Here is a 13336-nt window from a genome sequence, read left to right on the forward strand (position 1 = left end):
TATTAGTAATGTGAGATTGTCCTCATATAAAAAGCATATCGGGCAAATGCTTTATGAGTTTCAGAAAGATATAACGCCGTACAAACAATAAAAACAATTACGAATTAATCAATGACCTCCCGTATAATGTCGCGCTTTTAGCACATTGTGAAAATAAATTTAATTTTTACGGTAATTTTTAATTCGCAAATAATAAAATTTTTCATTGCTCGAGTAATTATGAAGTAAGTGAATATTATGCAATTTTGTTTTAATCAAATTATGACGCTAGGTGACGCTGGATTCTGCAACATGTGGTATTAACACTTGAAGTTTGTATTTTGTATACGTACTGTACGTAAGTCGTTGAAAAAGTTAGTTTCTTCGTTGTGAATGTTGATTTTATGCAATAACATATTAACATTTTGCAGGTTTTTCCAATTTTAATAAAGTCATGCACTGTATTATCTGTACTACATTATTTATTTTTCAAAACTTAGCTGTCTAAAAGATAAGAAGATAAAGTGTTAGTGAATAAGTTCAATAATAAATTACAAAGATTGCTTAGTTTTTAAGAATAAATAATTAATCGGTAATCTAACTTGCCAAATTGCTTTCAGGTTACATTTTAATTTTATTAAATAGTATAATTTGCCTTAAAAGTATACAATTAAGACTCCGTCTTGAACCATAATTAATACATTCAATCCCTAGCTTACCGGAAACGTCGCCATCTTGGAACCTAAGGTAACATTAACCCAAATAAATAATAAATGTAATAGTGTAATGGGCATACATGTTCTACATAACAATAGCTGATAAGTTTATTCGTGTTTCACTTGGGCTTACGCCAATAGCACCCAAAACTAAAAATGAAACTAACTTTCCGAGAAGTTGATTGACCGGAATATTCATTTTAATTTTTTAATTTTATTATAAATATGTAGTGGATTGATAATAAATAAAAAAATTAACATAACAGAAATTCAATACAAAAAGTTATATACTTTTGTATGTGGTTGTCTGTGTTTCTGTGAATCTTTGTGTTAATGAAATACTATAATTAATTAATTAAAATATTAAGTGTTGATTTAAAGTGCAGTAGGGGAGGATGGGGTAACTTTGGCATATGGGGCAAGTTTGTCAATTAAATTTTCATTTAAACAAAATAAAGGAGATTCTCTTTAGAGGCTAGTCAGTTGAGTTTTAATGACAGCTTGTTGAGTGTGGTGTCTGTGTTGTTCTCTGGCAAATGTAGTTGAAATATCAAATAAGTTGTCTGTTTCATTCAATTTCTTATAACATTTTGCTTCCAATTATGTAGAGTTGGCATGTTTTGTTATAATTCCATAATAACGAAAGTTATTTTTCCCGTTAGAAGGATAAAACATTAATTTATTCACGTGGCCAGATCATGGCTTGGTACTCTATTTTCAGGGTTTCACTTAATGTTTCTAAATCATGACTATTGGGGCAACTTTGGCAGTGTTGCCAATCTTGTTCCTGATCGTGTTTTGCTATGGTTTGATTTGGTCGCAAACAACAATAAGTGGAAGAAATAACTGGATCCCCATACAAAGCCACATTAGAAACCAAGGCTAAAGTTAAAAAATCAGGAACTTGCAGAAGGGCAATGAATTTGGAGAAATTGGATTTGAAGTTCACTAAAGAAAAGGGGCAGCAAAGTCCTGAAGAACTGGAAAATAATGATGAAAATACTTATTGCATATATTGCAATAAACAATATGAAACTACTCAGGAAAAGTGGATTATGGGCTGCAAGTGTGAACTGTGGGCTCATGTGGCTCTACATATGTGGAAAATGAATTAGTTCAATTTATTTGTGATATGTGTAGGGCATAAACAATTTGCTGTTAAGCATATTTCATTTCTACTGAGTTTGTTTGAGTTCACTAATTCATTTATATTGCTTTTAACTTGCATTAGGATGTTTTCTTTTATTATCTGTTTGATTTTTTTTAGTAATTAATTTTTGTTTACATTTTATTTACTTAAATATGCCTTTGAACTTGTATATTAAATAGGTTTTTGGACTTGTATTTCTTTGTTTTAATAGTGAATTCCAACTTATATATTGTTAACACAAATTTATTGATATGTACCTGCCTGTCTTACCCGATTACTGTTGCCGAAGTTGCCCTCATACAGGGGCAACCTTGGCAACAGCTTTGCTATCATTGCTATCTTTTCATAAAGTTATTATTTTTATGATTATTTTTATTTCCAAACTGATTTTAACCAGTTCTATGGTAAGTTTACATTCTGGTAGACAATAAACAATGCTTTTCTTTCAGTTTATAGTGGTATTTGTTACAAAAAATTTAACTTATTCTTATCATGCTGAAGTTGCCCCGTTCTCCCCTACATCTAAACAGTTTTATCATATTGTATTGTGGTACTGTACATATGAGCAATAATTTGTTACAATATACGTATATGATATTAAATAGTCTTATGTGCAAACTTGGGAATAGTATCCCATTAACTTCATTATTTATGTTTGTTTTATGACAAGAGTCTCTGAGAAAAAAACATTTAAGTTGGGAACTATTGAAATTAGAATTAATTTTAAATTTAAAAATTTTTGTTCAAAAGTAATCCATCAGTTTAGATTTCTGAATGACTGAAAAGATTGACATGAATTTTCTCAATAACTTGATACTTCAATAAGTTAAATATATTTTTGAGTAAATGAATTCATTTTGAAATCTTCATCTTAATTACCATATTGATTTTTAATAGTTATATCATTTTGTTTCAGATAATTTACTCTTAATTACATTTTATTAAATAGTAGTAATAATAGACGCATATAATTACTATTAAAAGCATTTTTAGTTAAACCTAATGTAATTTAATGTCAACTATTTTTAACATTATCATTATAGATCTGTTTATAATTTTATTTATTGATTGTCTATAATATTACATTGTTTTTTATTTATTTATTTTACAGTACAAGTATGCAAATATATGATACCAATGGATATTAAATTAGAAAATCTTGAACTTGTTCACTTAGGAAGAGAGTCAAAATTTGATTTAATTCCTGAAGATGACAGTTATATTAATAAATCTACAGTAAGTTGTTTTTATAAATTTTACTTTTCTTGCTATTACGGTTACATAACAAGAGAAAATATTGGAATTGTATCAAATTTGCCTATTTCATTTAATATCTCAGGATGGAGTAAAGATTAAGAAATGAAAAGTGGAACATTAGCTTGTGTTTAAGGGGCATTAATGCTAACAAATTTTGGTGGTTAAAGGTTGAGGGGATGGGGAGACAATGAATAGTCACATGTCATATCTGAAGAGAGGTCGGACTTAATGAAGATTTTACTTGTTATTTATAAACCTCATCTATATCCTCAAAATTCAGCTTTTTGCCATCTTATAGTAGTAAAAAATATATAGTTTTTTTTATAACAACAAAATCTCATAACAGATGGTGTCAAGCACAATTATATTTATTATGCTTAATAATATAAAATTTTTTAATAAAATCTCATAACAACCAGGAATGTTATGCAACTTGTTGCTAGATTTTTGAATATTTGATTTCAAAAATGTAACTAGAGAGTAATCATTTTAAAGGTAAATAGGCCTAAGCTCCCTGGTCTCTCTTACATTTGTAATTAAATAAACAAAGAAAAAAGTTCAGGAAATGATTTGAATGTAACAAACCCCACTTATACACATGATGAGTAAACCCTTAGATATTGTATTCATCTGCAGCACTAGTGGTATAAGGGTTAATATAGGTTTACACATTTTAATTTGGGTCTCCCTAATATTAGTTCTAGTTATGATACTGTTTAAACCCTTTAACTTATAAACAAAACTATACTACTTAAATTCACCACATACAAAAAACCTTTGTAACTCCAGTGATACGTGTTTACACACCAGCGAACATTTTTGACCCCATTCGGGTCTTCATCAGGCTACATTTATGAGGAATTCGAATGCGTGTGGAATGGAACATTAAAACAAACTGAATGCGATTCAAAATTTAGAAAAACAAATTTAAGAATAAAAATGGAACATTATGCACATGCTGAAACGACAGTTAAGCACACGTAACATCACGTTTGCAAAACAGCAAAAGCAGACAAAATATACGCAATTCAAAATCAGTTACGGGAGTGGGGTTTCCTCATAACAAAACTTCCACGTGCTAGATATCCTGACTGCATCCATGGAGTTGATGCACGTACTACATAATCCTGCTTTATATATTTCAAGAGTCTCCATGGCTCTCAGTTGATCAGTACGATGTGAGAGCCTGATCAGACGGGCATTTTATATGTCAGCCGTGATTCCCGGTTCCGTGGCAACCGTTGATAGGGCGGTGGTGTGTTTTTTATTGTCAATGTCATATTTATGCTCCTGAAGCTGTTTATGAAGGGAACGTTTGGTTGAGCCTACATAAACCAAACGGCTGTTAAATCTGTCATCCCGAAGTGGGACAGCATATACCCCTGGTGCGTGTTTCAAGTCAATTGTGTCTTTTCCGTTGCAAAGTAAGTTGTAAACAGATCTTGGCCTACTGTAAGCTATCTTAGTTTTAGTGATGAATGAAATTTCCCTGTATATTTTATCAAGATGGTGGTTGTATCCTACGATTTTTCTTGCACATTTATTATCCAAAGACTCCCCAAGGGCATTGGTAGTGTGATGTGCGTTTGCCTGTGTGTAAGCGTGATCAATATTATATATTAAGTTCTTATTATACCCGTGCTGTGTGGCCATTTCCTGAATGTGTCTTAGCTCAGCTGTGGTGTCTTCGTAATTAGAGTGGTGCGTGAACACCCTCTTAGTTAAGGCCCGAAAAGCTGCGATCTTGTAGGCGTACGGATCCTCTGAGTTAGCCGGGATGAAGAGTGGTACATAGGACTTTTTGTAATAGACTTTGGATGTGATCACACTATCCTTAATTTGAAGGTCCAAGTCAGAAAATGCATGACAGTATTGCTTTTTTGGTCCAATTTGATGTTCAGGCCATAAGGGTTGTCGTTCATTAAGTTAATGAACTGGTTGATGTTGGGTTCTGTTTTCCAAATGATAATAATATCATCAACATACCTCCTGTACAGGAGGATGTTGGAAACATACACGGGGATGATTTGATGTTCCAGCTTCCTGATTACCAGCTCATGTAAATCACCCGAGAGAGGGCTCCCCATGGGAACACCCCGCTTTTGAAGGTAAGTTTTGTTATTAAAACAGAAGAAGGACAAGTAACACAATATGTGCGTTAACTCTCTTCTAGTGTGTGGAAGTTTTGTTATGAGGAAACCCCACCCCCGTAACTGATTTTGAATTGTGTATATTTTGTCTGCTTTCGCCGTTTCACAAACATGATGTTGCGCATGCTTAACTGTCGTTTCAGCACGTGCATAATGTTCCATTTTTATTCTTAAATTTGTTTTTCTAAATTTTGAATCACATTCGGTTCATTTTAATGTTCCATTCCACATGCATTTGAATTCCTCATAAACGTAGCCTGATGAAGACCCGGATGGGGTCGAAAACATTTGCTGGTGTGTAAACATGTATCACTGGAGTTACAAAGGTTTTTTTGTATGTGGTGAATTGTATTTTCTCTGGTGTTTGCGAAGAGGTTCATTTCTTATATACTACTAAAAATTATAAGAGAATCAATAAACTATAAAATGAGAAATATTTCAATTTTTTCTTGAATCAATTTATAAATGATATTTGGAATAGGATACAAAAATACAAAAAGGATTTTTTGTAAATACACATTTTGTATATACAAATTGAATAATTATATGCAGAAAACCCTGAATTATACTAATAAATGGGAGATCAGATTAACTATCAGGCTAGAAGTTGGCGATTTAATAATATAAATATTCATCCCAAGTTGTCATAGTGTGTAAACCTGTTATCTTGTAAATTAATTGATCTGGAAGTGCAGATCTAATTGAGTTCTGGGTAAAAAAATTGTCATCACAACTTCATTATAAGCAAAAGTTATGGGTTTAAATCTTTCCCGGGATCAATTTTTTTTTAGAATAATCTGAATTAATTTATTTCTAATTATTAAATTTCATATAAGATGATGGCAAAACTGCCTACCTTTAGTTCAAATTACATAATATCTGTATACTTAAATAGTCAAGTTCTAGCCAGATAGTTAATTTAAGTTAACCCAGATAGTTAATTTAAGTTAACCTTTCAACAGTTGGATAGTAAGGTATGGTGCTATCCCTAAGTAGTGGAGAATAAACGTGGGAAATTTTAGAAGTATTTTTCCATGCATTGTTTCTCATTACCATTTCAGAAAAAGATTTTGTAAACAGTTATATCTAGTAAAGAAAAGTCTTTTTTTTTTATTGTTACATAATTCATTTTTATGTGAATTTTTTTCGCGGTTTTTGGTGATACCCCAAAAGAATTTAACGGATATATTCATCCCTCACCACTGCCACACGACCGCCCTGGACAGATATATCCGTCCCTCACGGTCGAGTGGTTAATTCAGCTCTATCATATGGTAATTATAAGTAATAGATTTGTAACAATCAATAATTGTTTAATTAAATAATTATAATGATTATTTATTAGTTAGAAATTCTTATAATCTGAAAAATATTCTAAATTGATTGTATAACATGATATTCCCTCTTTCTAGTTTATGAATTGTCCAGTTTATGAGAATTCATAATTCCCATAAACTGGACAATTAAATTACAAGTTATATGTTTGATTCTAACTTCAAGATATTCTTTTTCTAGATGTTTACAAATTTAATTAATTATTCTAAATTCATTGTTGATACTACTTTTAGTATTATGTTTTTAATATATGAGTAACTCAAGCATTAAAGTGTTCATTTACTAATACTAAACTATTCATTTGCTTTATTAATGCTATTGAGTTTGCAGTGTCAAAATTGTACAAAAGTAAATTGAAATGAAAACTGCAATAATTGATTTACAAATGTAGTCAATATTCTCAATTAATGAACTAAAACATTCATAAACTGGGAATATTGGGTATATATGCATTAATATGCTAACATAATATGTTAACTGTTAACTTTATCATCAGAAATTTTTTGTTCAGTATCAAATTTTTACACTTTCTTTTACTATATCATTTTCTTTGACATCAGATTTTCATTTTCAGATTTAATCATTCATTATCTGACTCAAGTAACATCTGCTGCAATTCTTTCTCGTTAAAAAGATACATTGAAGGAACATAAATTGTCTTCTTAAAACCATCTTTCACATTCACCCTTGACAAAAACAATTTTTTTAGCCTCAAGTGAAAGGTTGTCTATATAATTGAAAAATTTTTTGTTCTTGGTAAATGTTAAAGACTGTTTTAAGAAGACAATTTGTGTTCCTTCAATGTATATTTTTAATATGTAAACTATGTCAACCAGTTCTAATCAATCAATCTTTATTGTCAATTTGATCTTCAATAATCTCCATTTTCAAACAGAAAACAAAAGAACATCTAAAACACTAACAAAATACTTTATTAGAATGTAGTGTATCTCAGGCACAATTTAAGGTATTGTTGAGAAAAACAAAGTTTTTCCTAGCAAAAAAGAACTGACAAAGCAATTCTAGATAATTAATGTTGCCAGTCTCTTCAAGGAAGTTACTCAAAGTTGCAGGTTCTATACCATTTCAAAACAAATATTTAAAAATTTATTCTGAATGTATTTGTGAGATTAGCTGTGACCTCCAAAGAGTTAAAATTTAAAGTTATATCAATCTTTATTATTATTACAGTTTTAAAATTAATAATAATAAAAATGCCACTAACCCCAAAACAGTCTCTAGCAATTTATTACTCCTTAGATAAACTGAGTAACTCTTTAGAAGGTTGCTTGTGACTAGGTTAGGATCCACCACTTTAGAGTGTAATGATGATATACAATAAAGCACGACACTAAAAAGTACTCTTATGAATTTTTAAAAATTATTTCATCATTATTAATGCAAATTAATTTTAAACATGGATTAGCATCTTATATGAAAAGTTTTAGTTGGAAAAAATTCTTTAAAAAAATCATAATCATCATTAAAAGATGAAAATAACAGAAAATTGCAAATTTTTTTGCTCAAACTATTGATACAATAAAAGTTACATTATTCATATGCATAATAGAGTTAATTGTTTTTGTTTCTGAGAGAAAGAGGAAAGCAGTTAATTACTACAATTTATAAGTTTCAAACCATTTTTAAAATATTTGAAAAACTACAATATTTTAACTTATTCTTTTAGTTGGTTTTTGATCTTCCCCCTGTAATACCTGATTTATCTGAACAATTAGAAGAAATTTTAGATCATCCAGAAAAGCTTTCTATTTATGATTTAGATAATGTTCAGAGGTAAGAGAATTAATCTTTGAATTAATTAAAATTGCTATTTTTAAAATATCAATTATGTTTCAATTAATTTAATATTATTTGTTTTATTATCCATTACCCATACTATCCATGTATGAAAATTAATAATTTTTTTATTTAAGACATATACCTCGAAAACCAAATATATCTTCATTATTTACAACGGAGTTATGTCCTTTACAAACAACTTTAAAAGCTGAGAGGAACATGACCACTGGTGAAGTAATAAAGTTTAACGAAGTAAATAAATTGCTTATATAATTATGTTTTTTAATGAAAAAATTATTACTTAGTATTTAATATCAATTATAATATATAAGAATATATTAATAACATAATAATTGTTATAATCATACTAAAATTGCTTTTCCTATATATATTTTAATAATGTTGGATAAAATTTGATAAATGTAAATATACTAAAATGTTTATTTTGAATAATAATGTTAAATAATACACCCAAATTCTAGCAGTAAACTGTAATTTTGGAGACAGACATCCACACACATCTGGACCAGGCAAAACTTAAACACAATTTAATTAACAAAGCATACATATGGCACTTGAAAATAATTGAAATTTACAAGGCAACAAGGGAAGAATCTGCCTTCAGCTATAAAAGCAGCAATTCTCTGGCCTAGGTGTGGATATTCAAAAAATTACATCTTAAGATCAGACATATTACTAGCACAAACTGATCAACTGGAACTTATAAGTGCTGAATTATAAATATTCCCACACATGTGGAATTCTATTTTTACAAATTAAAACATTTTTTACTAGCATTGTTCTATGTTCAAAAGACTTCAGAACCTGAAGATGCAGGCTTAAGACCACTGAAAACATTTTTTCTACATTGTAAATATTTGACTTTACTGCTGGAGTTTGGATGTATTATGTAAGTTTAGTATTTCTCCAGTTACAATAGTAGTATTTAAATTATTATTAAAATATATTTTTATAACATATATTTTGTCTTATGAAAGTGTAATAAAAACATAAATTTTTATAACTTCTATGATATTTAACATAATATTATTTAAAACAAGAATTCTTAACCATGTTCCTGTCATGGACATCTTAGAAGTCTGTTGAAGCCTATGGATTTTTTCTCAGAATAATGCTTCTAAATGCATAAAATAGAATGTATAGAATTACAAAGATAACTAATCATATTGAAATACAGTTATCAAAATACTAAAAACACAAATTTGTGAAATATTAATATACTAGTTGTACCCATTAAAATATTGTTACAATTGTAAACAATTTTTAAATTACAGATAAAGAGGAAAAATAAAGAAGGAAATAAATTTATTAATATAAGACTTGTAAAGTATCTCAGTATACAACATTTTTTGTGTAAATATCTTCATTGTTAGATAATCTATTCATTTCTGAATGAAAATTTAAGTTGTCAACATTTAATCAAATGTGGTTTTTCATTTCCTTCTTGCCTATCTGTAAGTTTTCCTTTGCTTAGATGTCATTTTATTTGAAAGAAATGACATCAGTCCTCCTGACTAGACTTTAATTTATGAGCAGTTAAGGTATGAAACTACTATCCTGGGATCTGGGAACAAATTCAGATGGGTCAATAAATCCCAGATATGTTTTTGCAGTGATATGTCTTGGATATGTTAGTTAGGTCTTACCCATTACCACTCAGTTGCCTCATTGTGAAAATACTTTCATATCATTCATAAATATCACAGACTAATCAAATAAACAAATACTAATGTTTCTTAGGCTAATTTTTCTGCTTAACTTAATATTACTTAGTATTTAATATCAATTATAATATATAAGAATATATTAATAACATAATAATTGTTATAATCATACTAAAATTGCTTTTCTTATATATATTTTAATAATGTTGGATAAAATTTGATAAATGTAAATATACTAAAATGTTTATTTTGAATAATAATGTTAAATAATACACCCAAATTCTAGCAGTAAACTGTAATTTTGGAGACAGACATCCACACACATCTGGACCAGGCAAAACTTAAACACAATTTAATTAACAAAGCATACATATGGCACTTGAAAATAATTGAAATTTACAAGGCAACAAGGAAAGAATCTGCCTTCAGCTATAAAGACAGCAACTCTCTGGCCTAGGTGTGGAGATTCAAAAAATTACATCATAAGATCAGACATGTTACTAGCACAAACTGATCAACTGGAACTTATAAGTGCTGAATTTTAAATATTCCCACACATGTGGAATTCTATTTTTACAAATTAAAACATTTTTTACTAGCATTGTTCTATGTTCAAAAGACTTCAGAACCTGAAGATGCAGGCTTAAGACCACTGAAAACATTTTTTCTACATTGTAAATATTTGACTTTACTGCTGGAGTTTGGATGTATTATGTAAGTTTAGTATTTCTCCAGTTACAATAGTAGTATTTAAATTATTATTAAAATATATTTTTATAACATATATTTTGTCTTATGAAAGTGTAATAAAAACATAAATTTTTATAACTTCTATGATATTTAACATAATATTATTTAAAACAAGAATTCTTAACCATGTTCCTGTCATGGACATCTTAGAAGTCTGTTGAAGCCTATGGATTTTTTCTCAGAATAATGCTTCTAAATGCATAAAATAGAATGTATAGAATTACAAAGATAACTAATCATATTGAAATACAGTTATCAAAATACTAAAAACACAAATTTGTGAAATAATAATATACTAGTTGTACCCATTAAAATATTGTTACAATTGTAAACAATTTTTAAATTACAGATAAAGAGGAAAAATAAAGAAGGAAATAAATTTATTAATATAAGACTTGTAAAGTATCTTAGTATACAACATTTTTTGTGTAAATATCTTCATTGTTAGATAATCTATTCATTTCTGAATGAAAATTTAAGTTGTCAACATTTAATCAAATGTGGTTTTTCATTTCCTTCTTGCCTATCTGTAAGTTTTCCTTTGCTTAGATGTCATTTTATTTGAAAGAAATGACATCAGTCCTCCTGACTAGACTTTAATTTATGAGCAGTTAAGGTATGAAACTACTATCCTGGGATCTGGGAACAAATTCAGATGGGTCAATAAATCCCAGATATGTTTTTGCAGTGATATGTCTTGGATATGTTAGTTAGGTCTTACCCATTACCACTCAGTTGCCTCATTGTGAAAATACTTTCATATCATTCATAAATATCACAGACTAATCAAATAAACAAATACTAATGTTTCTTAGGCTAATTTTTCTGCTTAACTTAAAATAATTTTTTTTGATTCTGATGAAACCGTGTTGTTGATTAAAATAATTTAATTAAACAATTTGGTAATTTTATTTGTTATCAAATTAAATTCTAAGATTGTGATGAAAGTTTTAACAGTTTAACTTACATTTAGAGAATTGCAATTGATGTCAAATTTTTCTGAGTATTTTCATAACGAGTCCTAACTTTTAAGAAGAAATTTATATTTGTTAAATTAGATAATTTAAATTTGCATAAAACAAAATATAATTGATTAATTTGGAAATCAAAGTTAATTATGCAAATTAATTAGTGTAGTTTATTCTGAAGTTCTAGAAATTACACATATTAAAACTTGCTAAAAAATTTAATTCTTTAATTTAATAAATATTTGAGAATAGCACTCAATTTATTTCCATTTTTCAATACAGCAGAGTCTCGAAAACTCGGCACTCGATAACCCGGCAGTCCAGATAACTCGGCCACACCCTGGCAGGGCAAAAAAATCCTTAGTTAATTAATTTTCATTATAGACAGCCTTATGCCTCATAAAGTATTTTTCTGAGGTCTGTCTTATCAGGTAAATTACTGTACACAGTGTATTCATTAATTTTCATTTTCATGTAGTAAAGGCTCTATGCCTTCATAAAGGACATACTTTTCCTTTGTTTAAGGGTATTTGGGCATTTTATTCTCTGTTGTATTCTCAAGTAAACAATACATACAAGTACAGTACAGTATTTTCTGAGGAAACACTCGTACTTATTTTTTTTTAACCCCATTCCTGATAACCCGGCATTTTCACAAACTCAGCCACCCTTCGGTCCATTAGGCCGAGTTTTTGGGACTCTACTGTATCATTTTTCTATATTAGATTAGCTTTTATAAATTATCTTATAAAAATTATTTTCATTCACACATAATGCTAATTTATTAGGTTATTATTGAAGATAATGCATCAAATTCAAAAAATTCAATGTCATTTAAACGAGCTCCAGATGTGACCACAGATGTGAAAGGAAATCCCAATAATCTTCCATTTTGGCCAGGTGGTTTTGATGATTATTCTTTTGAAAAATTGAAGGATAACATTAAGAATCAAGATATTGACTTTGTCAATGGTCAGTAAAATATATATTTTGATAAAATATATAAAGATCCAATTAGAAAATTGTTAATTGATGTTGATTTATTTAAATATATATTATATAACATTTTATTTAAATAAGTATTTAATCTTTTGAATATTTAAAATAAATATCGCAAATTTATTAAAAATTTATGTCAGTTCTTTTGAATGAAAATTGATATTCATAAAATAAAATTATAGTTATAGTTTTATGTTTTTACTTAAATCTTTATATGTTTCCTAACAAAAGCTTGATAAAACATTTTATATGAAATAAAACTACTTGATAAATATATTTAGATAAAAAATTTTATATCTCCTTAACACATTGACTGTCAACTACAAATCATCACATGGTTTTCAATCGAATGAAAGGTAACTTCATTCATTGGAGATAACTCATTTAAGGTTTATTTGTAATCTTACTTTATAAGGTTTAAATACTTAAATCTTATAAAACTTAAGTGTATTCTTTCTAAAAACATTAATTTTTCATCAAATTAATATATGTGTGTTTATATTTCATAGAAACAGCAATATTAATAATACAGTAGAGCGTCGATTTT

The 13336-nt window shown here is 28.4% G+C and overlaps 1 protein-coding gene across 1 annotated transcript; it reads left to right on the forward strand.

Annotated features, from left to right (window-relative positions):
• Positions 1-290: 290 nt before the first annotated feature.
• On the forward strand, positions 291-12770 carry LOC111628207 (helicase SKI2W-like). Its single transcript, XM_023371947.1, has 5 exons — positions 291-296; positions 2957-3081; positions 8275-8381; positions 8522-8639; positions 12579-12770. Exons 2-5 carry the CDS (start codon positions 2974-2976, stop codon positions 12768-12770), a joined length of 525 nt encoding a protein of 174 aa, XP_023227715.1. The 5' UTR covers positions 291-296; positions 2957-2973.
• Positions 12771-13336: the final 566 nt, after the last annotated feature.

The sequence above is a fragment of the Centruroides sculpturatus genome, unplaced genomic scaffold (genome assembly GCF_000671375.1).
Source record: "Centruroides sculpturatus isolate CEXI.00-Female unplaced genomic scaffold, Cexi_2.0 scaffold505, whole genome shotgun sequence".
In the NCBI taxonomy this organism is placed as follows: Eukaryota; Metazoa; Arthropoda; class Arachnida; order Scorpiones; family Buthidae; genus Centruroides; species Centruroides sculpturatus.

Bases quoted from the DNA above. Each gene is read 5' to 3' on its own strand.
- LOC111628207 (XM_023371947.1), top strand. From the start codon at position 2,974: ATGATACCAATGGATATTAAATTAGAAAATCTTGAACTTGTTCACTTA. The intron at 3,082-8,274 runs GTAAGTTGTTTT...TTATTCTTTTAG, and splicing joins GTTATATTAATAAATCTACA to TTGGTTTTTGATCTTCCCCC. The intron at 8,640-12,578 runs GTAAATAAATTG...CTAATTTATTAG, and splicing joins AAGTAATAAAGTTTAACGAA to GTTATTATTGAAGATAATGC.